The sequence below is a fragment of the Lolium rigidum genome, chromosome 4, assembly GCF_022539505.1.
Source record: "Lolium rigidum isolate FL_2022 chromosome 4, APGP_CSIRO_Lrig_0.1, whole genome shotgun sequence".
Taxonomy (NCBI): domain Eukaryota; kingdom Viridiplantae; phylum Streptophyta; class Magnoliopsida; order Poales; family Poaceae; genus Lolium; species Lolium rigidum.
This window is the reverse complement of record NC_061511.1, coordinates 74599595-74624071: the sequence shown is the minus strand read 5'-3', so window position 1 is coordinate 74624071 and position 24477 is coordinate 74599595. Positions and strand designations below refer to the sequence as shown.

The window sequence follows — 24477 nt, the reverse complement described above, 5'->3', positions numbered from 1 at the left end:
ACTTATGATTAGCTTTAGCAGCTACAACTTTGATCAGCTCAACACCGAAAACACATGTGTTGTTGACGAGGAATCCAGAGGAATTGTCCTTGAGCGCTGCGAGAGGAACTATGCATGGGGTCCCGCAGCACCTGCTTGCAATCTCAAAAACCTGGCTTGCTGCAAATGAAATATTCAAATGTAAGGGAGAAACAAGAAATTTGCCTTCTGCTTTTTAAGAGAGCTATAGTAATGTTGTTCTGTCTTTTGAAACAGGTTAAAAGTTACAACAGGTCGTACGGAGTATCAATCTAGTAGCTGACTAGGAAATTTAGTAAGGTACCTGGTTGCTGTTGATGGTGCTTTCCATACAACTGGTCATATATCCGGAACCTGAAAGTTGCCTCCACGACCCTGTTAGGTCCCACAGATGCCACGGACAGCGCAAGTACAATAGAAACATGTTCCTCTTCGTCGCCGCTCTTTGTGTCCCTCGGGTTTAATCTCAGATACCTGTGATTCAAAATCAAGAGAAAGGTCATGCATGTTGTAACTTAATTTGTGTAATAAGGATGTCTGCATCATTTCAATGCAGAGATCGACCAGGGCTAAGCTCTCTCATAAATAAAAAGGTCAAGCGAAAGGAATACACAAGAGAGGAGCAAGAATGAATTTTGTTCGTAAGAATAGCTGAAAAAGATATAGTAGCATGTTACTTTTACCATCTAAGCCCGCTGATCTCAAACATCCTGGAGGTTGTCCATCCATTACCCCTATCAAGAAGGGAGGAGAAATTATCGATCCTCCACTTGAAGGTTGTCTGCGCCGCCTCGTCGGAAACCTGGTTTGATCCTTCTTCCGCGTGCGAAGGTGCCACGTCAGATCTCTTGTTTGATCCTCCTGCAGCAGGGGCTCAAATTGTTGTCACACAGAGTTGCCCTATAAGAAAAGGCAAAGAGAAGCTCAAAAAGAAATACTTACTGCAGCCAGCAGTAATAGACGAGTTGCCCATAGCGCTTGCACTTCCTCCCCACACGAATCCTCTGCAATCGAAATCAATCACTGCACCTCTCGCGGACGCAGTGTCTTCCTCCTGGATCGATGGGTGGTGTGGTGCCTTGCCCCGAGCAGCCACAAGGAGGGAGGGTCTTATGGGGGCGTAGGAGACTCTTGCATATAGACCTAATTAATAACGTACACGAACTAGAACCTTTTCATCTTACATTACATTCCTAAAATATAGGGTACTTTCCCCATGTAGGAACTAGGAAGGCGACGCACTGCAAGGGAAAACCCTCCAAAAACAATAGCCACCGCTCCTCCCTGGACTCTCCTCCGATGCCGTCAGATGTCGAAGTCGATGATCCTCCGCTTTGGCACACTGGCCTGGAGGAAGAACGAGCTAAGGTACCTGGAAAGCACCAAAGCATGGAGTGGCCGTCTCTTCGGCCAAGGATCACATCGGCAAGCTTTGGCCTCTGGATGAACTCCAAAGAACAGCTTCAAAAACGACACAAAGAGCTCCAGATCCTGGCTTGCCGCCCCTTCTACCGCCACCGTGACGGCCAGACCGAGCAATATCACCAGCACAGAGAGCTCTACCAGCTCTAGCCATGTATCCACTTCCAAGATACTTTGCTCCACCCACCATGGACGCAGCAGAATAGACATGGAGCACATGGCCGGCATCGATTTTATTGGAAAGAAATTGGGGGAGGGGATATGGAGCAACGGCAGACGAATCATACCATCGCCATGGATCTGGCAGTGCAGTGAAGGCATAAGTCCCTCCACCTTCAATCCCACATCTCCTCTTCTCATTGTCATCACCATGATCCAGAGTAAGAGAAAGATATGAAAAGTCAGAGGAGAAACCGGATCCAAATGGAGCCATGATCCATATTTTGCTTTACTGCCTGAGTGGGATGCATCTAGCAGTTTGGGGTCTTGTTCTTGTCATTAGTTTTAACGCGAAACCTCTTTCACTCAGGCATCCTTCTTCAGTTCTTCTCTTTCACTGGCCGGATTCCCACTGCAGGCTAAACCCACTTCGACCCCCTTGCCTTGTTGGTCTCGCTACTGAATTGCAGCGGTAGGGGAGGGACGGTTTGGAGTGTGCATTCATCATCATGCCAGGTCTTGTTTCATTTGAGAATCGATCAGCACATGTGTTCATTGTTGCTTCAGACAGTCGTAGTCACAGCAGTTGGCGACATTGACGTCAAAGGTTTCCCTTGCTCGGACTTGAAGATAAATCTGCAAACGATATTCTACTGCCGACATTTAGTTCTACCTAAAGCATCCCCAACATGAAACAGATCATCATACATGGCAACGTCATCAGAGGATTCTCTTGCTCAGACTTAAGAGATAAATCCGCAAACAGTATTCTAGTGCTGATATTTAGTTCTACCTAAAGCATCTCCCACATGAAGCAGATCATAATACATGTCAACGTCATCAGGTTTAGACTCCTTGTACGTTCAGCACAAGCAAACGACTAAATACCCAGAGGCAGAATAGCAATTCAAGTTAAATACAGGCACACAAATGAGCATATGCGGAGGACGAGTAATCTAGCTACTCTATCTTAGAGGAACCAATGACCGCAATCTGAGCTTCAATGCAGCACTTCTTCTTCAAGAGAAAACCATTTGACGAGTCCTTGAAATCTTCAAGCGATATGAACTTGGGCCATCCCCAACTGGGTGAATTCTTTGAGAATTGGCACCGGCCTAAACAGAAAAACAACGCATCAATAAGGAAATTTGAATGATAATACTTCAAGTAGCATTCTGCTCAAGAACAAACCTGATAATTTCCGGTGCTTTCCAGTTTCCTGGTCTTTGATGCTTATGCTAAGTTCTACCAGGTTTCCAGAGTTCTCATGGAGAGTATCCGACACCTTCATGCCCAGGTACAAGGAAAGGTAGTTCCCACTCTTATCTTGTCCAGATGGATGGATAGTGATGAACCTGGAAATCGGAGAACATCACTAAGTTTAGTCCAGCATTGATAAGAAGGGTCAAACACTAGCAGTCCTTTATTTTTCATTTTAACGTAACAAAAGCATGACAGCCTTTCAATCTGAATTCAGCTAAGAAATCCAGTAGTTAAGAATCAACATTATCTGTAATGTTACCATTTGTGTCCACAAAGCTCAAACACTGGAGAGATGCTCAGGTTCTTCAACAAGAAGAAATCATCAATGTTCCAGCTGTAGACTTGGGGGTCACTGCAGATGTTGTTAATCTTCTGAACAAACAGCGTCTCTGACACATCTTTACCTTCAGCAACCACAACTCTTGTAAATTCAACACCCAAAATACAGCAATTGTTAACAAGGAATCCGGAGGACTTCTCCTTCAGCGTCGTGAGGGGTATCATGCACGAGGTTCCAGAGGTTGTGCTTGTACTCTGAAAATTGTGGCTCACTGCAAGGAATATTTTTTTAGAAGAACAGATGTTGTCATGTCAAACAGGCTATATATACTATAGTTGGTCAAATAACCTGCTTTATTTTTCAGGAATAGTTTTATGAGGTACCTTGATGTCCTTCATGGTGCTTTCCATATGACTGGTCATATATCAAGAACTTGAAAGATGCCTCCACAACCTTGTCGGATCTGACGTGTCGTTGGGCTAGCACAAGCTTAAGAGAAACATATTCTTCTTTGTCGCCACTCTTTGTGTCCCTTAGGTTCAGCCTTAAGTACCTGGAAAACAAGTCCAAAGAAAGGAGCAATAAACAAGTTAGAAGTTTTGTTCATGACATGCTCTCTGTTGGAATAGATGAAATGAAGTAGTAGCATATTAGCTGTACCAGTTAAGCCCCCTGATCTGAAACACACTGGAGCAGGTCCACGCATTACCCTTATCAAGAAGGGAGGAAAAACCATCGATCGTCCACTTGAAGGTTGTCTGTGCCCCATTGGATACCTGGCCCTGTCCCTGGTTTGACCGGCCTGGAACTACAACATTAATACATCAGTCGCATCACAACATATAGCAGCTCACATTACGACTACAGATCGCAAGACAAAGATACGCTCAAAGATACAGATGTGTAGAATGACTAAGGTAGCTGTGCCAGAATTCCTCAGGAAATGGAGATAAGGTTTTTGCTACTTTTCCTGGGGACTTTGGACAGAGGCAAACATTTTATTGAGATTTAGGACAGAGGCAAATTGATAGAAGGAAGAATATTATATGATACTGGGAGTTTCTTTACTGTCTGTATGATAGTTAGTTTGGCCAAACAGGACGTGAAAGAAAAGGTAGAACTTCTGATTTTGCTTGGCAGAATACATTTAGGTCATCATTCAGTACAAAAATTCAATGTTCATCTGATTATCTGATCATAAAAGAAACAGTCTGAATCTTGTTTGTAAAATGAACGATCAAGACTAATTCAAGTATCAGGCAGAAAGATTCTCAAAATAGATACTTACAGCCACTAGAAATAACAATCTGTGCATCAGTATTGCAGCAGCAAATGGTCACAACATATATAGCAGCTGAAACGAATTTTAACAGAAGTTGCTAAGTAAGAAGCTCAAAAGAAACCCTTACCGGAACCGGTAACACACGAGTTGCCCATAGCTCTTGGACCAAATCTCCCCTTGAAATCTCTGCAATCGAAATCAATCACAATGCCATGAACAAATAATATTTATACTCGTTTTATGAACATCACATACAGAGTTGTGCACAGTACAAACAAAAGAATATGATAATCTTCAGGTGCGGATCAATCTCGGTCAGATAACTACCAGCAAAGAAGATAATAAACCCCGCAAAAAAAGGTAACTACGAGCAAAACGGACAAGGAATCATTGCAAACAGGAAAGAAAGAAAAACGCAAGGGAAGAACAAGAAGCAGACGGAAAGTAAGAAAGATCACTCTATTCTCAGTCGGTAACAAACCCTTATATAAAGAAATCCCGGAATTTGCTCCTCAAACCGACCACAACTCATGAAAGATGGCAAGTTCGTCCATTTGTCTACCGTCTCACGATACCCCATCAGATTTATACACATCAGCAGCAGTTCTTAAAAGGCAGTGCAGATCTCAACTAAATTATTACCGGCAACAAGAAAAGGAAGATCAAGAGCTCCTGGCCCAGATTAGATTGAAAAGAAAGGAAACCAACACATCAGTGACCTCTTGATCTATAAAATCCCTCTTATGAACAAAGCAAAGAACTTGCATTGAGAAACCCCACATCGTGCACAGCAATTTCTTCCCTTCCTTTTCTTCCCATCGGCTCAAAGCATCTAGCTATTTACTAATCGCAATCGCGATTAATACGCGAGAGAGACGAAAGGGGTAGGATGGGGATGGGGATGGGGATGGGAATGAGAGTGAGGAATTGGGGGCGAGGGCGGAGCTTACCTCGCAGACGCGGTGTCTTCCTCGATGACCTGCCTACCTTGAGCCCTGGGCAGAAAGAGGCGAGGGTTTTATGGAGGCGCAGGGGAAATGTGTGGCTTGCTCGACCCTGCTTTTAGAGCATCCCAGCCGTCTCCACAAGGAGGCCTCAGTAGGCCTTTTTTTTATTCGGATGGATGAAAACGGCCCATCACGGCTCCTGGACCCTCGTTTTCGTTCGGATTAGACCTTTTATCCGTCCGGGGAGTCCAGGTCATTCTCGGCCCCTCGGGGAGCGCTCGGGAACTCCGGACGAAACGAAAGCGCGGGAAACACCGAGAAAACTTCCCGCGCGGCCGGTGGTCCCAACTTGTCGGCGAGAGAGGCCAATCGTCGTCCTAATCGCATCGTCTTCCGCACGCTGTAAAAGCCTGCCGCCGGTCAGTCTTCACTGGACGCGTAGCTTCCACGCGGCGAGTTAATGTCGTCGCCTCGGTTTCACGCGCGTCGACCTCTATTTATCACGGACCTACCGCGTCTAGCCGCATTCACCACGCCGTCGTCTCCCTCAATCTTCCCCAATCTTCCCCAACCTCGAGCTCGGCGATCACAATGGTGAATAACAACGGCGCTTTCAACAACGGCTTCGGCCGCCGCTCCCTCCACCAATGGGAGGGGCGGCTCCTCCACATGGCGGGCTACCCGGCACCGCCGGACTTCCGCGCGGAAACTCGCCATCCAAGCCGCCGAACCGGCCTCGGCAAGGAACGCTGCGCCCAGGACCGTGCCTCTGATTAAACTGGAGGATAGCAGCGACGATCACCTCTACCGGCCGACGCCGCCACGCGCCGGCGACCCTGGCTAGGGTTCTAGCCGATGGTTCGAGGCGACGCCGCCCGAGGACTTCGGGAACTCCATTGACGACGACGGCGGCAGCGACTACACGGCCTTCTACCGTCATTTTGGCATGTAGAAGGTCGCTATTAGTTTAAGTTTAAGTTTCCATGTCGCCGAATTCAAATATATGTACGAATTCGGCCTATATATGTACGAACTCGCCTATATATGTTAAATATCAATAAATTTCGCTTATGTTTGAACGAGTTTCGCCTAGTTTTGTCTGAATTCGTAGTATTTTGTGAAAATCTTTCATCCATCCTGGACTCGCCGCTAGGAAAATGGGCCTCCCCAGGCCAAAAAAAAAATACATCAATCCGGCGCTAAATAGCGCCGGATTTCGGCCTGCGCCGGATTTCGGCCTGGGGAGCTCCAACGGCTGGAGATGCTCTTAGGCCTTGTTTGGCGCTAGAGTATTAGTGGGGATTAGTGGGATAATCCGCAGCAAACACCAAATCCCCACTTATTCTAAATACATGTTTGGTGCTAGAGTATTGAGCGAGTTTAATCCCCGTTTATCCCCACTTTTTCTAAATTTTAGTGTATTTTTTTCAATCTCCAATACTCTACCCCTACCTAGTAGATTAGGGATGGGGTTTTGCGGAGATTGGGTGATGATAGGGGTTCACCCAATACTCTAGAGTATTATTTCCACTAATCCCCGCTAATACTCTAGTACCAAACAAAGCTTTAATGGGTTCGACTGACGCACAAATTGAACCTAACCGGGGGCTGGACTATCTAGTTGGTGCACATGGGCAAACCAGTCTTTTCAGACCGGATGAAGCATGAAATCAGCCATAAGAGTATCTCCAAACCATCCCGAACGACGCCTGATCAAGCATTTGGGGGATGTGTTTCGTTCGTGCCGAGTTTGGGGACGTCGCTCCCCAGCCGCGTCCCCCAAACGCCGCCCCAAACATTAAAATGCTCTCTTTTTTACATTTTTATTTTAATAAAGAGAAGAAATATTCCACAAACTAATACATAATTGGGAATGTGGTTTACACGAAGATATAATTTAGAACATGGTTTTCCACAAACTAATATGTAGTTTGAACCATGGTTGACACAAATATAAAACATTGCAAAATAACTAAACCTAACTAGTGTTGGCATCGCAGGTTTCGTGTGTTCGCTGCCAAGAAAGAACACTCGCAGGCACACCCATTCACCCTAACTGGCAAATCCAGCTGTTGACGGTGCCCTGTTGTTTCTTTCGAGGAAGAACAACCAGAAACCTCCATGCCTATTTTCGCTGCGAAGAAACAACACTCAGTCGTTGTCCTCCTCGGCGTTGTCGCCATGGTAGTGCCGGCGGCAGCGCGTCTCGTCGAACACCTTGACGCTCATGTTCCCCTCGCCAAGGTAGGAGAACATGAGCACGAAGCCGGTTTCGAGGTGGTGGTAGCGTGCAAACTTCTTCCAGCCGATGTGGAGGTACATCTTGCCGCACGCGTCGTAGATCACGTCCACGATCCACCGGCAGCAGCCGTATGCAGCCTCTCATCGATGCAGCGAGCCCGGCTCGTCGTCGGCGACGAAGTCGGCGAACGTGTTCGGCAGCCTCTGGATGTCGTGTGGGTCGCCCTTCAGGACGACGACGACGAACTCGAACAGCACTTGCTGCTCCTCCTCCTGCAGGTCCGATGATGAAGACAACGGCGTCGTAGGCGACGGCGAGCGTGCAGCTCTGCCGCGGCCACAACCACGACCACGGCCGCGACCTCGGCCTCCGGCTCTACCAGACATGGAGTCGACTCTTGAGATGGTGGCGGCTAGGGTTGGGGAGAGAGGCGCTAGGGTTCGTGTGTGAGAGAGACGATGAGAGAGTGTAACACCCCAAATTTTAAAACAAAGAGAAAATGAATTTCCTTTTTCCAAAAATGAGAACCAACAAAAACTTTTCTTACATAGGGTGCTATGCATAGTACTCCTCCATAACCCTTGTGTTTTGCCATGTTTGTTTGTTTATTACTTTGAACACATTTCCAAAACCCCAAACCCTAACCTCCTCAAATCCAAGTGGATCTTTTTTTAGAAACCCAAAATAAAAGAAAAAGACATATGTGGGCATGTAGCCCTAATATGTAAATTTTGAACCCTACCTTTCTTACGTTGCTAAATGGTGGTGAACCATTGCAAAACTTACCAAACCCTAAACCTCATCCGTCTTGTCACCAACCTTTGAAAAACAAAATAAAAAGAAATGATCTTAATTAAGAAAAAGGCATATGCAAGCCTATGGCTACTTTTTGCAAATGCTAAAGCCTTGATTGTCTACCTTCGTAGATGGTTTGGAAATACCTCAACACACTCAACCAAGTGCTTACCAACCAATTCAAGTGAGAAACAAAACTAAGTAAAACATATGCATAGAGGCATATGTGGCACTTAGCCAAAATATCAAATCTTGACCTAGATACCCACATTGCCCCAAATTGGTTTGAACCCTTTACCCAACTCCTTCTAACCCCAAATAAACCTCACACTTGCTTAAGTAAAGCAAAGAAAAAGAAAAGAATCAAAGTTAGAAAATCACAAAACCCTCACATATGGTTTATGCCATTTTTCCAAATCTTTGACCTAGACCATTTTGGTCTTCACCATTGGTTGTTTTATGTTACTAAACACTTATTACAACTTTTGGAACCAAAGAAACACAAATCAAATCAAATTCAAACTCAAATTGGGATCACATGTGATAATGGTCGAATCTGCCATTTATAATCCGGTCCCTACTTTGAGCCTTTGCAATTCAAGTTTTTCAAACTAAACTTTCTCAATTCTTTGCACCCTCATCCAAGAGCACATGAAGGAGAACAACTTTGGTCAAGACCACCATGTAAAATTCATCTTGGATCAAATTCTATGCTCATCCAAAGTTAGAACTTTTTATCAAATGCAACAATCTCACTTTGCCAATTTTTGCTATTCTTTGATTTTTAAAATTCCACCACCACACATGTTTGTCTCTGGTCAATTGCAACTTATCCAAATACTCCATTTTCAAATTTTTGAACCAAAGTGCACAAACCAAATTTTGACAAAACTTGCAATTTGCAAATAGGCATAATTGCAAACACTATTTGAAATAGTGTTTCTTGTCCAACCTTGACCACCACTAGGCCTCTACCTGTTCCCCTGTCCCCTCTCACCCTACCCATGCATAGCAACCCTAAGAGGGGGGCCAAACCCACCATGGACATGGCCATGCCGGCCATGCCACACATGGCACTCCCCTCCTCTCTTCTCCTTCCCCTCAACCCTGGCCACCATGTCTCTGCGCTCCACCACGCTGCCCTACTGCTGCCTAGCCCCCTACTGCATGAAATTGACCAGATCCTCGCCGGAGAACGCGCGCCCTGGGCATGCCGAGGACGTCGAGCACGTTCCCGTGGACGCGCGCAGAGCACGCGCCAAGCCGGCAAGCTACGCCTCCCCCGGACCCCCATGCTGCACGTCGAGCTTCACCGCAGCGACACAATCCCGCCAGACAAGCGCCCGTGCTCTCGCGCCGCCTGTCGCCGGCGACCATGATGACCCACAAGTATAGGGGATCGCAACAGTTTTCGAGGGAAGTAAAACCCAAATTTATTGATTCGACACAAGGGGAGGTAAAGAATACTTATAAGCCTTAACAACTGAGTTGTCAATTCAGCTGCACCTGGAAAAACACTAATAACAGGGGTGATGTGAAAGTAGCAGTGATATGAGAGCAATAGTAACAGTAACACAGCAGCAGTAATAGTAACACAGGAGCAATGGCACCAGAAGATAGTTGATACTACTTCCAATGACATGTAGAACGAGTATATGATGATGAAAGATGGACCGGGGTTCCCAGCTATCTACACTAGTGGTAACTCTCCAATAACAAGTGTTGGGTGAACAAATTACAGTCGGGCAATTGATAGGATTGAAATAGCATTAAGACAGAATATCAAGATCATTAATCATGTAGGCATGTTTTCCAATAATAGTCGTACGTGCTCGCAATGAGAAACTTGCACAACATCTTTTGTCCTACCAGCCGGTGGCAGCCGGGCCTCAAGGGAAACTATCGGATATTAAGGTACTCCTTTTAATAGAGTACCGGAGCAAAGCATTAACACTCCGTGAAAACATGTGTCCCTCACATCACCGCCATCCCCTCCGGTTGTCCCGATTTCGTCACTTCGGGGCCTTTGGTTCCGGACAGTTGACATGTGCATACAACTTGTAGATACAATCTAAGCAATAATTATAAAGCTCAAATCTAAGATCATGCCACTCGGGCCCTAGTGACAAGCATTAAACACAACAAGATTGCAGCAACAATAACTTCATAAACTTTGTAGATAGACAATCATAATGTAACAATCCATCGGATCCCGACAAACACAACACCGATTACATCGGATGAATCTCAATCATGTAAGGCAGCTCATGAGATCATTGTATTGAAGTACATGGGGGAGAGAATACCAACTAGCTACAGCTAGAACCCGTAGTCCATGGGGGAACTACTCACGGAGCATGATGGAGGCGATGGCGTTGATGGAGATGGCTTCGGGGGCACTTCCCCGTCCCGGCGAGGTGCCGGGACAGAGACTTCGTCCCCCGAATTGGAGTTTCGCGATGTTGGCGGCGCCCCGGAGTCTTTCCGGAGTTTCGTCAAGAGTTACGGTGTTTTTAGGTCGAAAAGGGGTTAAATAGGCGAAGAGGCGGCGCAGGGGGCACTCGGGGCGCCACACCACAGGCCGGCGCGGGCCCGGGCCAGGCCGCGCCGCCCTATGGTGTGGTGGCCCTCCGGCCCCTCTCCGACTCTTCTTCGGTGTTCTGGACGCTTCCGGGAAAAATAGGAGGTTTGGTCTTCGTTTCGTCGAATTCCGAGAATATTGCCGAACAGCCTTTCCGGAACCAAAAACAGCGAGAACAATGAACCGGCACCGTGGCATCTTGTTAATAGGTTAGTTCCGGAAAATGCATGAAAACATCATAAAGTGCAAGCAAAACATGTAAGTATTATCATAAAACAAGCATGGAACGACAGAAATTATCGATACGTCGGGGACGTATCGGCATCCCCAAGCTTAGTTCTCGCTCGTCCCGAGCGAGTAAACGGTAAAAAGAATAATTTCGTAGTGACATGCTACTTACATAACCTTGATCATACTATTACAAAGCATATGAAATGAATGAAGTGACTCAAGGCAATGATCTATAGTTGCTAACAAGTAGATAACATATAGCAAAACTTTTCATGAATAGTACTTTCAAGACAAGCATCAATGGTCTTGCGCAAGAGTTAACTCATAAAGCAATAAGTTCAAAGTAAAGGCATCGAAGCAACACAAAGGAAGATATAAGTTTCAGCGGTTGCTTTCAACTTGTAACATGCATATCTCATGGATAATTGTCAACACAAAGTAATATGATGAATGCAAATAAGCAAGTATGTAAGAATCAATGCACAGTTGACACAAGTGTTTGCCTCTAAGGTGGAAGGAAGTAGGTAAACTGACTCAACATAAAAGTAGAAGAATGGCCCTTCAAAGAGGAAAGCATCGATTGCTATATTTGTGCTAGAGCTTTGGTTTTGAAAACATAAAGAGAGCATAAAAGTAAAGTTTTGAGAGGTGTTTGTTGTTGTCAACGAATGGTAGTGGGCACTCTAACCCCCTTGCTAGACAAACCTTCAAGAGCGGCTCCCATGAATTATTTTTATTTTTGGGTGGCACTCCTTCCAACCTTTCTTTCACAAACCATGGCTAACCGAATCCTCGGGTGCCCGCCAACAATCTCATACCATGAAGGAGTGCCTTTTTATTTTAGTTTCATTATGATGATGACACTCCTCCCAACCTTTGCTTACACAAGCCATGGCTAACCGAATCCTCGGGTGCCGTCCAACAATCACATACCATGGAGGAGTGTCTATTTTTGTTAATTAATTTGGGACTCGGGAATCCCATTGCCAGCTCTTTTTGCAAAATTATTGGATAAGCGGATGAAGCCACTAGTCCATTGGTGAAAGTTGCCCAACAAGATTGAAAGATAAACACCACATACTTCCTCATGAGCTATAAAACATTGACACAAATCAGAGATGATAAATTTTGAATTGTTTAAAGGTAGCACTCAAGCAATTTACTTTGGAATGGCAGGAAATACCACATAGTAGGTAGGTATGGTGGACACAAATGGCATAGTGGTTGGCTCAAGGTTTTGGATGCACGAGAAGCATTCCCTCTCAGTACAAGGCTTAGGCTAGAAAGGTTGTTTGAAGCAAACACAAGTATGAACCGGTACAGCAAAACTTACATAAGAACATATTGCAAGCATTATAATACTCTACACTGTCTTCCTTGTTGCTCAAACACTTTTACCAGAAAATATCTAGACCTTAAGAGAGATCAATCATGCAAACCAATTTCAACAAGCTCTACGGTAGTTCTCCATTAACAGGCTTAGACTACATGAAAAAACTTAATCATGATCTACTTGAGAGCTCAAAACAATTGCCAAGTGTCAAATTATCCAAGACATGATGAGGCATTTTCTGTTTCCAACCAAATATAAATGAGTGCAATAGCTTCCAACTTTTATCATTGAACATTAAAAGTAAAACGAAGAACACATGTGTTCATATGAAAAAGCGGAGCGTGTATCTCTCCCAAACAAGGATTGCTAGGATCCGATCTTATTCAAACATAAACAAAAATAAAACATACAGACGCTCCAAGTAAAGCACATAAGATGTGACCGAATAAAAATATAGTTTCAGGGGAGGAACCTGATAAGTTGATGAAGAAGGGGATGCCTTGAGCATCCCCAAGCTTAGACGCTTGAGTCTTCTTGAAATATGTAGGGATGAACCACGGGGGCATCCCCAAGCTTTAACTTTTCACTCTTCTTGATCATATATCATCCTCCTCTCTTGACCCTTGAAAACTTCCTTCACACCAAACTTCTCATAAACTTCATTAGAGGGGTTAGTACTCAAAAAATTTGAATCCACCTTGGTCCTGTAGTGGCACATTGCAAGAACTCAATAAAACATTAGCTACAGCTCTCCACGTCTAGAAAACCTCGCTTAAAGTCCACAAGAGACAATGCAAAAAAACAGAGACAGAATCTACCAAAACAGAACAGCCAGTAAAGACGAATTTTAATAAAATACTTCCGTTACTCAAATCAGAAAACTCAAAACTAACGAAAGTTGCGTACATATCTGAGGAACACGCACGTAAATTGGCATATTTTTCTGAGTTACCTACAGAGAGAACAGCCCAGATTCGTGACAGATAGAAATCTGTTTCTGCGCAGAAATCCAAATCTAGTATCAACCTTCGATTAGAGGCTTCACTTGGCACAACAAAACACAAAACTAAGATAAGGAGAGGTTGCTACAGTAGTAAACAACTTCCGGGACACAAATATAAAATAAAGTACTGTAGCAAAATAACACATGGGTTATCTCCCAAGAAGTTGCTTTCTTTATAGCCATTAAGATGGGCTCAGCAGTTTTAATGATGCACTCGCAAGAAATAGTATTCGAAGCAAAAGAGGGCATCAAGAGGCAAATCCAAAACACATTTAAGTCTAACATGCTTCCTATGCAAAGGAATCTTGTACACAAATAAATTCATGAAGAACAAAGTGACAAGCATAAGACGATAAAACAAGTGTAGCTTCAACAATTTCAGCACATAGAGAGGTGTATTAGTACCATGAAAATTTCTACAACCATATTTTCCTCTCTCATAATAATTTTCAGTAGCTTCATGAACAAACTCAACAATATAACTATCATATGCAGCATACTTTTCATGATTTCCAAACACATAATTTTTATCAAGTTCAAGAATAGTGGAATTAAAACTTTCAAACTTACTTTTACTAATAATATAACAAGGTAGACGATCAACCTCAAGAGATATGGGTTTCCTTAATAAAGTCAATACTTCTCCAATCCCATTTTCATTAGTAGCACAATTAATATTGTCAAGTAACATAGGACCATCATCTAGAGCTTTATCATAAACATTTGCCAAGCAAAATTCTTTAGTACCATGCATTTCGACATCAGTGCACAAACAAAGCATTATCATAAGATTTATCAAAGTAGCATGGATTATCATAGATAACGGTAGCATAATCATTCTCACAAGTATTACTCATAGGTACTATTTCAAGAGAATCCACGGGAACATAACATTCAACCTCTTCCGGTAAGCATGGAGGACAATCAAATAGTGTAAGAGATAAATAGTTACTCTCATTAGAAGGTTGGCATGGGTAGCTAATCCATTCTTCCTCCTTTTGTTCATCACTCTCCTCTTCTTTTTCATCCAATGAGCTTTCAGGTTCATCAATTTCCTCCTCTTTTTCATCCAATGAGCTTTCAGGTTCATCAATTTCTTCTTCCACCGGTTCCTGCAAATTGTGAGTGCATTCTTGTGCATTAATGTGTCTCTCTTTATAATCAAGGATATAAGGATTCCTACTGTAGCATTCTATGCAAGAATTAAGGATAGTAGAGACATAATCTTTAAGGCCCTTACAAACAACACAAGTTTCATAATTCTCAACCATGAAGGATTCTATCTCTGGAGGCTCCCATAAATAAGACAAATTGTTCTACCTCTTCGAACCCATAATGAATATAGCAATTCCGATTATAGTTCTTAATTAAAAATTCCTCACTAAAGCCACATTGAAATTTAAGATGTTTAGTATCCTGTTGAGAGCAACAGTTTATATCATGGCGTTCAAGCAAGATTTCAGCAATTGTATTCAATTTTTCTATCATAGCACTCATTATTTTACCAGTTCTTGATTCTCTATAATTATTATAACATTCTATAAGCTCCAAGTAGGTTGTAGGTTCTCCCATAACAACAGTTTTTAATTTTTCGATTTTTCAAATTTTTATGGATTTTTGGGTATATGAGACAAATAAAACAAGACAAAAAGTAACTAGGCAAAAGTAAACTAAGCAAAATAATACTAGACAGAAATAAACTAAGCACAAATAAACTAGACAAAAGTAAACTAAGCAAAACAAAACAAAATAAAACAGAGAGAGATGTAGAGTGTACTCCCCAGGTGGACTTATGAGTAGAGCTATGCCTCCCCGGCAACGGCGCCAGAAAATAGTCTTGATGACCCACAAGTATAGGGGATCGCAACAGTTTTCGAGGGAAGTAAAACCCAAATTTATTGATTCGACACAAGGGGAGGTAAAGAATACTTATAAGCCTTAACAACTGAGTTGTCAATTCAGCTGCACCTGGAAAAACACTAATAACAGGGGTGATGTGAAAGTAGCGATTGATATGAGAGCAATAGTAACAGTAACACATCAGCGATAATAGTAACACGGGAGCAATGGCACCGGAAGATAGTTGATACTACTTCCAATGACATGTAGAACGAGTATATGATGATGAAAGATGGACCGGGGTTCCCAGCTATCTACACTAGTGGTAACTCTCCAATAACAAGTGTTGGGTGAACAAATTACGATCGGGCAATTGATAGGATTGAAATAGCATTAAGACAGAATATCAAGATCATTAATCATGTAGGCATGTTTTCCAATAATAGTCGTACGTGCTCGCAATGAGAAACTTGCACAACATCTTTTGTCCTACCAGCCGGTGGCAGCCGGGCCTCAAGGGAAACTACTAGATATTAAGGTACTCCTTTTAATAGAGTACCGGAGCAAAGCATTAACACTCCGTGAAAACATGTGTCCCTCACATCACCGCCATCCCCTCCGGTTGTCCCGATTTCTGTCACTTCGGGGCCTTTGGTTCCGGACATCGACATGTGCATACAACTTGTAGATACAATCTAAGCAATAATTATAAAGCTCAAATCTAAGATCATGCCACTCGGGCCCTAGTGACAAGCATTAAACACAACAAGATTGCAGCAACAATAACTTCATAAACTTTGTAGATAGACAATCATAATGTAACAATCCATCGGATCCCGACAAACACAACACCGATTACATCAGATGAATCTCAATCATGTAAGACAGCTCATGAGATCATTGTATTGAAGTACATGGGGGAGAGAATACCAACTAGCTACAGCTAGAACCCGTAGTCCATGGGGGAACTACTCACGGAGCATGATGGAGGCGATGGCGTTGATGGAGATGGCTTCGGGGCACTTCCCCGTCCCGGCGAGGTGCCGGGACGAGACTTCTGTCCCCCGAATTGGAGTTTCGCGATGGTGGCGGCGCCCACGGAGTCTTTCTCGGAGTTTCGTCAAGAGTTACGGTGTTTTTAGGTCGAAAGGGGTTAAATAGGCGAAGAGGCGGCGCAGGGGGGCACCTGGGGGCGCCACACCACAGGCCGGCGCGGGCCCAGGCCAGGCCGCGCCACCCTATGGTGTGGTGGCCCTCTGGCCCCTCTCCGACTCTTCTTCGGTGTTCTGGACGCTTCCGGGAAAAATAGGAGGTTTGGTCTTCGTTTCGTCGAATTCGAGAATATTGCCCGAACAGCCTTTCTCGGAACCAAAAACAGCGAGAAAAATAGGAACTGGCACCGTGGCATCTTGTTAATAGGTTAGTTCCGGAAAATGCATGAAAACATCATAAAGTGCAAGCAAAACATGTAAGTATTATCATAAAACAAGCATGGAACGACAGAAATTATGGATACGTCGGGGACGTATCAGACCACATCGCCATTTTCCTGTAACCCTGCCGCCAGAGCATCGCTGTCTCGCGCGCACGCCAGGCCGTCCCCCACCTCGTCCTCTAGCTCCCTAGCACCTCCTGGACGCCGCCTACCTCGCGCTGACGTAGCCGACCTCCTTCCCTCGCCGGAGACGCCGTGCGGCTGTCGACTTCGCTGCACACCCCACGGCCACCTCGCTTCCTATAAGTACAGCCTTCCCCGCGCCCAACTCTTCACACCAACCTTGCTCCCCTCCTTCTTCTCAAGCTCCTCGTCCACTCCTCTCCCTCGATTAGCCACCGGAGTTGTGCAATTTCTTCGCCGGAGCCCGCAGAGGTGCTGAGATCGCCGCCGTCGAATTCGGGCACCATCGGAGACGCCACCAGTACCAGTCGACTCCCCGTCGTCGACAACGTCGCCTCTCATCGTCGCCACCCCTAGCCGGAGTCCAGGAGCTCCGCCGACCCCCTACCTCCGCCGCGCCAGAGCTTCCCTCTCATCGACGACGACGACGACTGCCAGCCGTCGGATCCTGCTCTAATCGCACGGCCACCACTGAGACATACCGCTTTGGTGAGACTGACTCGCTGACGTGCGGGCCCCTCTGTCAGGCGGCCCGTGGCGTGTGAAGCGTTACTGGGCTGGCCCTTCTGGCATTTAAATCTTTCGGCCCGTTTATTTCCCGCCTAGCCCATTAGTCCCTTTTCTATTTAAATTGATTCAGAGAAATTCAAATACTGGTCCTGTCTTAGAAATTAAATAGTTTCAAATTTACCCAACCAAATGTGATGAATTTTATGTTGTTGGAAAGCTTGTGAAAAGATCTATACAACCCCACTGGTCCCACCTTGAGTTCTTGTGTAGAATTAATGTGACAAAAATAACAAGGCAGGGATTTTTGTGACTTCAAATAAATCTTAAAAATCAACCAAATTGAATTTTGAAGTAAATCCAATTGCTATAATTCACATTTCACTTACACTAATTGTTTATGCAAAAATATGGTATGGTTACCTTGAGTGATCATGGCCCAAATTAAATAAAGGACTATATGGCTATTTTAGTTAGTTGATATTGTCCAAAACTATTATGCAAATTATATGAAGTGTTTCACTTCATTTAAATCTTGTCCCAAATACTTTCATATGAAGTATTGACCCTTGGTCAAATACTCTCACATGAAATGCTTGGTGATTTTAAATCATAATAGGCATTGTTAAATAGTATGAGGTATTCTACCTCATTTAAATCATTTTCTCAAATAATGATGATGAATGGTTGACTTAGGTCAACATGATATCATGTAGGATTGTTTGAGAAATTAAATCTTAAGAAAATTCAATGAGAGGAAATTATTTTCCCTAACACTAAGTAAGAAAACCCTAGATTAATTTTGGGTAGCAATGTTAAGTGATGATGCTAGATCATTTGGAGTGAGCCATTAAGGCTGATTAAGGCTACTTAAGTATTGTTTGGTGATTGTATCCTCATATTCGTGTATAGACGCTAGTGCCGGAGAATACCAGGAAGAGGAAGGATTCTACCCAGAAGAGGAAGAGCACTTTGATCACCTCAACCACCAAGGCAAGCTAGACTCTTGCAAGTTAACACTCTTGCAAGCTCTATGGTTGCAAGCTAATATTCTCGCAAAGTGCAAAGCCCCTTTGGGGAAAGACACCATTAGTCTTACCTTTCTTACCATAAGCCTATCCCAAGTTTCTACCTTACAAGTTTTTACTTGTTTATTCAAAGAGTTACTTTTATAGTTAACTTTGGTCAAAGTGAAAGAAGGTTACTAGAGTAGTAAAGTTAGTCTCAAGCTAGCCAAGCAAGATTAGCACCCCTCATGATTAGTGCTAGTGCTAAATATTAAAACTTGGCTACTCTAGAAGGGAACATGTGACTTTGAAATGAATTTGAAACCTTGGAATGATGAGTCATTCCATTGAATGAATTTTGAAGGTGAATGTGACCAAGAGAAGATGGTGATTTTTGATAAAACTGATATTGGTTTGAATGCGATACATTTCCAATATTGAGTACCCCCACAATACCTGATTATGGGTAGGGCTTAACTGGAAATTTATGCATCTTAGTATGGGTTCCCTCTGAACACACACCATAGGGGTTATGCTTGAGGCTGCCTCCGTTGTTGAGAAATGATGTGAATTGAGGTGAATTGTACGGCCAAGCCCTGTGTAGTTCCCGAGTTGACAGCTTGGTCTTCACTGGGAGGCCAAGCTCATGGGGAGAGGTGCTCATACTAGGGTTTGTAAGTGAAAGGTTATGGTTGATGATCCGCGTACTGTGTTACGATGATTCGGGGTAATCCCGACGGATGAAATCAAATGTTGTGGAACAAGTGTGCAACCTCTGCAGAGTGTTAATCTATTCGAATAGCCGTGTCCACGGTTACGGACGGTTGGAAAGGCCATACAGTTTCCGGTGGCAGATTCTTGAAAATGTTGGTGAAGTGAATGGTGAATTGGTGACTTGTTGAATTGCAACAAATGTTGTGGGAATGACACTAATGTTCCCACTTGAGTTAGTTAGCACATGAATAAGTCTTTATCAAATACTTGTGAACTAAAATTGGCTTTATGCAAATAAACTAGAGCTTAGCTAGCACCCCCTTTACTAGAATTGTTAACACTTACATTAGTATTAGTTTGCGAGTACTTTAAAGTACTCACGGTTGTGTCCCTGGCTATTCAAATGGCCAGACTATGAAGAGGAGCAGAACTATCAAGATGACGGCAACCAAGATTTCTACGACAACTAGGGAATCTTCTGACATCAGACGTTGGCCTGTGGACTAGAGAGTCCCTTCTATCTTATGCTTCCGCTATGAACTTGTGTATGTCCGTTGATCAGTAGATCAACTATTTGTGTAATATTGGATCATGTGATCTATTTGTAAGACGACTATGGTATGTAATGAATGATGACTTATGATATTCAACTATTATGTCTCGCAACAACAATATTCCTGGGATTGTGATGTATGGCATAACAGGCATCTGGACTTAAAAATCTGGGTGTTGACAGAGAGCAACCCTTTTTATTGGCCGGAGGGAGGCGGGGGAGCGGTGGCACTCATTAACGCCGGCACGCAGAGCTAGTCGCGACGAGACGCTTTGCTGCGCCTCTGCGGGAACTGCACCATCGCCGCGCCAATAACTTCCTTCGCGAGGTAGGTGATGATGGCGTGCAAGACACACGTCCGTTGGGAACCCCAAGAGGAAGGTGTGATGCGTACAACAACAAGTTTTCCCTCAGTAAGAAACCAAGGTTATCGAACCAGTATGAGTCAAGGAACACGTGAAGGTCGTTGGTGGCGGAGTGTAGTGCGGCGCAACACCAGGGATTCCTGCGCCAACGTGGAACCTGCACAACACAATCAAAGTACTTTGCCCCAACGTAACAGTGAGGTTGTCAATCTCACCGGCTTGCTGTAAACAAAGGATTAAATGTATAGTGTGGAAGATGATGTTTGTTTGCGAAGAACAGTAAAGAACAAGAGTTTGCGTAGATTGTATTTCAGATGTAAAGAATGGACCGGGGTCCACAGTTCACTAGTGGTGTCTCTCCCATAAGATAAATAGCATGTTGGGTGAACAAATTACAGTTGGGCAATTGACAAATAGAGAGGGCATAACAATGCACATACATATCACGATGACTACTATGAGATTTAATCGGGGCATTACGACAAAGTACATAGACCGCTATCCAGCATGCACCTATGCCTAAAAAGTCCACCTTCAGGTTATCATCCGAACCCCTTCCAGTATTAAGTTGCAAACAACAGACAATTGCATTAAGTATGGTGCGTAATGTAATCAACACAAATATCGTTAGACAAAGCATTGATGTTTTATCCCTAGTGGCAACAGCACATCCACAACCTTAGAACTTTCTGTCACTGTCCCAGATTCAATGGAGTTATGAACCCACTATCGAGCATAAATACTCCCTCTTGGAGTCACAAGTATCAACTTGGTCAGAGCCTCTACTAGCAACGGAGAGCATGCAAGAATATAAACAACACATATATGATAGATTCATAATCAACTTGACATAGTATTCCATATTCATCGGATCCCAACAAATGCAACATGTAGCATTACAAATAGACGATCTTGATCATGATAGGCAGCTCACAAGATCTAACATGATAGCACAATGAGGAGAAGACAACCATCTAGCTACTGCTATGGACCCATAGTCCAAGGGTGAACTACTCACACATCAATCCGGAGGCGATCATGGCGATGAAGAGTCCTCCGGGAGATGATTCCCCTCTCCGGCAGGGTGCCGGAGGCGATCTCCTGAATCTCCCGAGATGGGATTGGCGGTGGCGGCGTCTCAGTATGTTTTCTCGTATCGTGGCTCTCGGTCCTGGGGTTTTCGCGATGAAGGCTTTAAGTAGGCGGAATGGTAGGGTTGGAGGCGGCGCGAGGGGCCCACACCATAGGGCGGCGCGGGCCCCCCTCTGGCCGCGCCGCCCTGTGGTGTCGGCGCCTCGTCGCCCCACTTCGTATCCATTTCGGTCTTCTGGAAGCTTCGTGGAAAAATAAGACCCTGGGCGTTGATTTCGTCCAATTCCGAGAATATTTCCGTTGTAGGATTTCTGAAACCAAAAACAGCAGAAAACAAAGAATCGGCTCTTCGGCATCTCGTCAATAGGTTAGTGCCGGAAAATGCATAATAATGACATAAACTGTGTATAAAACATGTGAGTATCATCATAAAAGTAGCATGGAACATAAGAAATTATAGATACGTTTGAGACGTATCAGGCGACGATTAGGTTAAACTTCAATGTGCCACTGACGCGTCAGTCCCACCACTCCCTACCTCGCTTTTCGTTGTGTTCAGCGTCCTTGTAGTGTCCCCTGTGAAGCGGGGACGGGCTCAGGGCGCCGGACATCCGCGCCGGATAAAAAGCGGCTTTGAGGAACGCGGCTAGGAAGGATTTTTTGTCCAGCGCATCCCAAATCCCTTTGGAAACGTTTAGGGGACGCGGCTAGAGATGCTCTAAGGTCATCTCTAGTCGGGTAAACAGTTCGGGTGGCCATCCGCCACGACCTATCAATTAACCAAATTGAGGAATCGATGCGTCAACGCAGATAGGCCACGGACAATGCGAGGGTCCGCCCGTCAGCCATTGGCCCGGTCAAGTGTGACATTAAACTAGTTAACACTTCATTAGGTTCATACAACAAGTTTAAAAAAGCTCGCATAAAATGAAAATAAATAAAGATGGCCGCGAGTACGATGTCCCCTACGTCTACGCCTCCTCATCATCGAGGCCTCCAAGCGTGCCGCGGTGGTTGTGGCGTTGATCGTCCTCGCCTCTGGCGCCACCTCCCTGCGCACCGCGATGGTGCAACGAAGCTCGAGCACGGCGGCGACGGTGGTGCCCTGGCGCGCCACCGAGTCCAACGCCACCATGGTCGCCTCGTGGCGACTTGCTTGCACGGCCGCGACCTCCTTGGCCTCCGCCTCCACAAGCGCCTACTCCGCCTGTCGAGCCATCGCCTCGGCCTTGATTTCTTTTTGCAGCGAACCCGCATCTCAGCTCCATATGCTGGATACACTTGGATCCGCGGCTGAAATTTGGTGTTTTCTCCATCGCGTGCAAAATCACGCGCGCCCTCAACATTCATCTCGGTTGTGCGCGTAACCATTGCGCCACCGCCGCTGCCTACTCCTCTTGCCCTAGATCTCGCAGGCTTCATCCTCGGCATGCCCCTGAGAAGCGTACCCACCGCCAGCCCCCTTGTTCCTCGTCGCTGGAGCTGAGGCGTGCTTGGTAGTTTTGCCGCCAGCGCCGCCGCTATCCGCCGCCATGAATTTTTAGTGGAAGCGACATGGGATGGTGTGTGCCAGCCGCTCGCTCTCTGCCCACCTCTCTGCCGCCCCGAGGGTATGATTCCTCCTCACGTTTGATCTTGTTTTCGTATGGACGATTTGTTAAGTACGGGTCCGATTCGTGGAAATAGATGAGTTCGTGGAACGAATCATGTTGTTCAGCATGGAGCGCGTCCGTGGATGCACATTTCGATTTGCCTTCCTCGGATGATTTCGATTGGGAATCCGACGATGACGAGATGGAAGACATGTTGTTGCTGCTGCTGGTGCAGATCCTCCATGAAAAAGCGAACCGGAAGAGGAAGAGCTGAGGATCGACCGTAGGCCGACTATCCATCCCTCGTGATGGGATCGGAGATGTTGATGTGGGACTACTTCGCTGAGGTACCTACCTATCATGATCATCTCTTCCGTAGACGATATCAGATGATGTGTGAGTTGTTTGCCACGATAGTGAAGGCATGCGAGGCGAGATGTCGTTATTTCATAGGCCGGAGAAATGCCATCGGCCTCATTGGGTTTACCCCCTACCAGAAAATTTCGGCGGCGATGAGGATAATAGCGTGCGGAATATCCATCGATTACACGGACGAGTATCTTCGAATTGGTGAAGATACGACAATCAAATATGTTCGCCTCTTCGTGAAGATAATGATTTTTTGTCTTCCGAGAAATGTATCTCCGAGCTCCAAATGAGGAGGACACCAATAGGATAATGGCTATGCATGAGGCAAGGGGCTAGCCAAGGATGCTTGGAAGCACCGACTGTATGCACTGGACGTAGAAGAACTGTCCGGCAGCATGGCACAAAGATCACCTATTTTTGGTAAGCTTGTCAATGATGAACCACCAGCTTGCAACTTCACCGTTATCATGGGGTATTATCTAGCAGACCAGCAACCAAAATGGAAGCTCACTTGCAAAAACGTAAGAAGCAGCTCGGAAGGACATAGATATAGCCTTCGGTGTTTTGCGGTGTTTTGCAAGCTAGGTTTGATTACTACCTGCGTGATCATACACAATATGATCATCGAGGATGAGAGGGATATGTATCCCCTTTGAATTTCACAATGTTAGCAGTCATGTCAAACCTACTAGAGATCCTAATCGGATCAAAGCATTACTTGAGAGATATAAGAAGATTGAGGACAGCGTTAAACATATGTAGTTGTGAGATGATCTTGTGAGCACCACTGGTTGGCTGCCAATTTATTTTTTCCTCATTTCATTCTCAATTTGTGTAAAACTATTGTTTTCTCTTTATTGGGCCATTCATTTGTTTTCTTAATTATTTGATTTGAAAAATTATTGTAATGTGGATGTTGTTGTATTGTGTGATGTTAGAACAACAATATTTTGATTTGTAACGCCATGTATTTAATGTAAGTTTGAGATATACATAAAATAGGAACCATGTTATGCAGTACGTGGCCGATTTGGTAGAACAGATACATCATATGAAAAACCGTAAAAAGGAATATTCTAATTTACGGTACTCGTATGTGGGATTTCTTCTGTGGCGTCACTTTTCGCAACGAAAAAAATCTAATGCAGTTAATTACATCTGCATTATGCAGTTCGGCCAGATGGGTACCTACTAAAGGGACGAGTCTAGGGAGCGGCCGCATGCCCATTGGTGTTGGAGATATGCCCAAGAGGCAATAATAAAAC

At 44.7% G+C, this 24477-nt stretch overlaps 1 protein-coding gene across 1 annotated transcript; it reads right to left on the bottom strand.

The window, feature by feature from the left end:
• Positions 1–2317: 2317 nt before the first annotated feature.
• On the bottom strand, positions 2318–5411 carry LOC124649240 (probable inactive serine/threonine-protein kinase fnkC). The gene is made up of 7 exons (XM_047188892.1): positions 5375–5411; positions 4552–4610; positions 3803–3950; positions 3526–3695; positions 3122–3413; positions 2791–2954; positions 2318–2714 (listed from the first exon to the last, which is right to left on the bottom strand). Exons 2-7 carry the CDS (start codon positions 4577–4579, stop codon positions 2560–2562), a joined length of 957 nt encoding a protein of 318 aa, XP_047044848.1. The 5' UTR covers positions 4580–4610; positions 5375–5411; the 3' UTR covers positions 2318–2559.
• Between the last annotated feature and the right edge of the window lie 19066 nt (positions 5412–24477).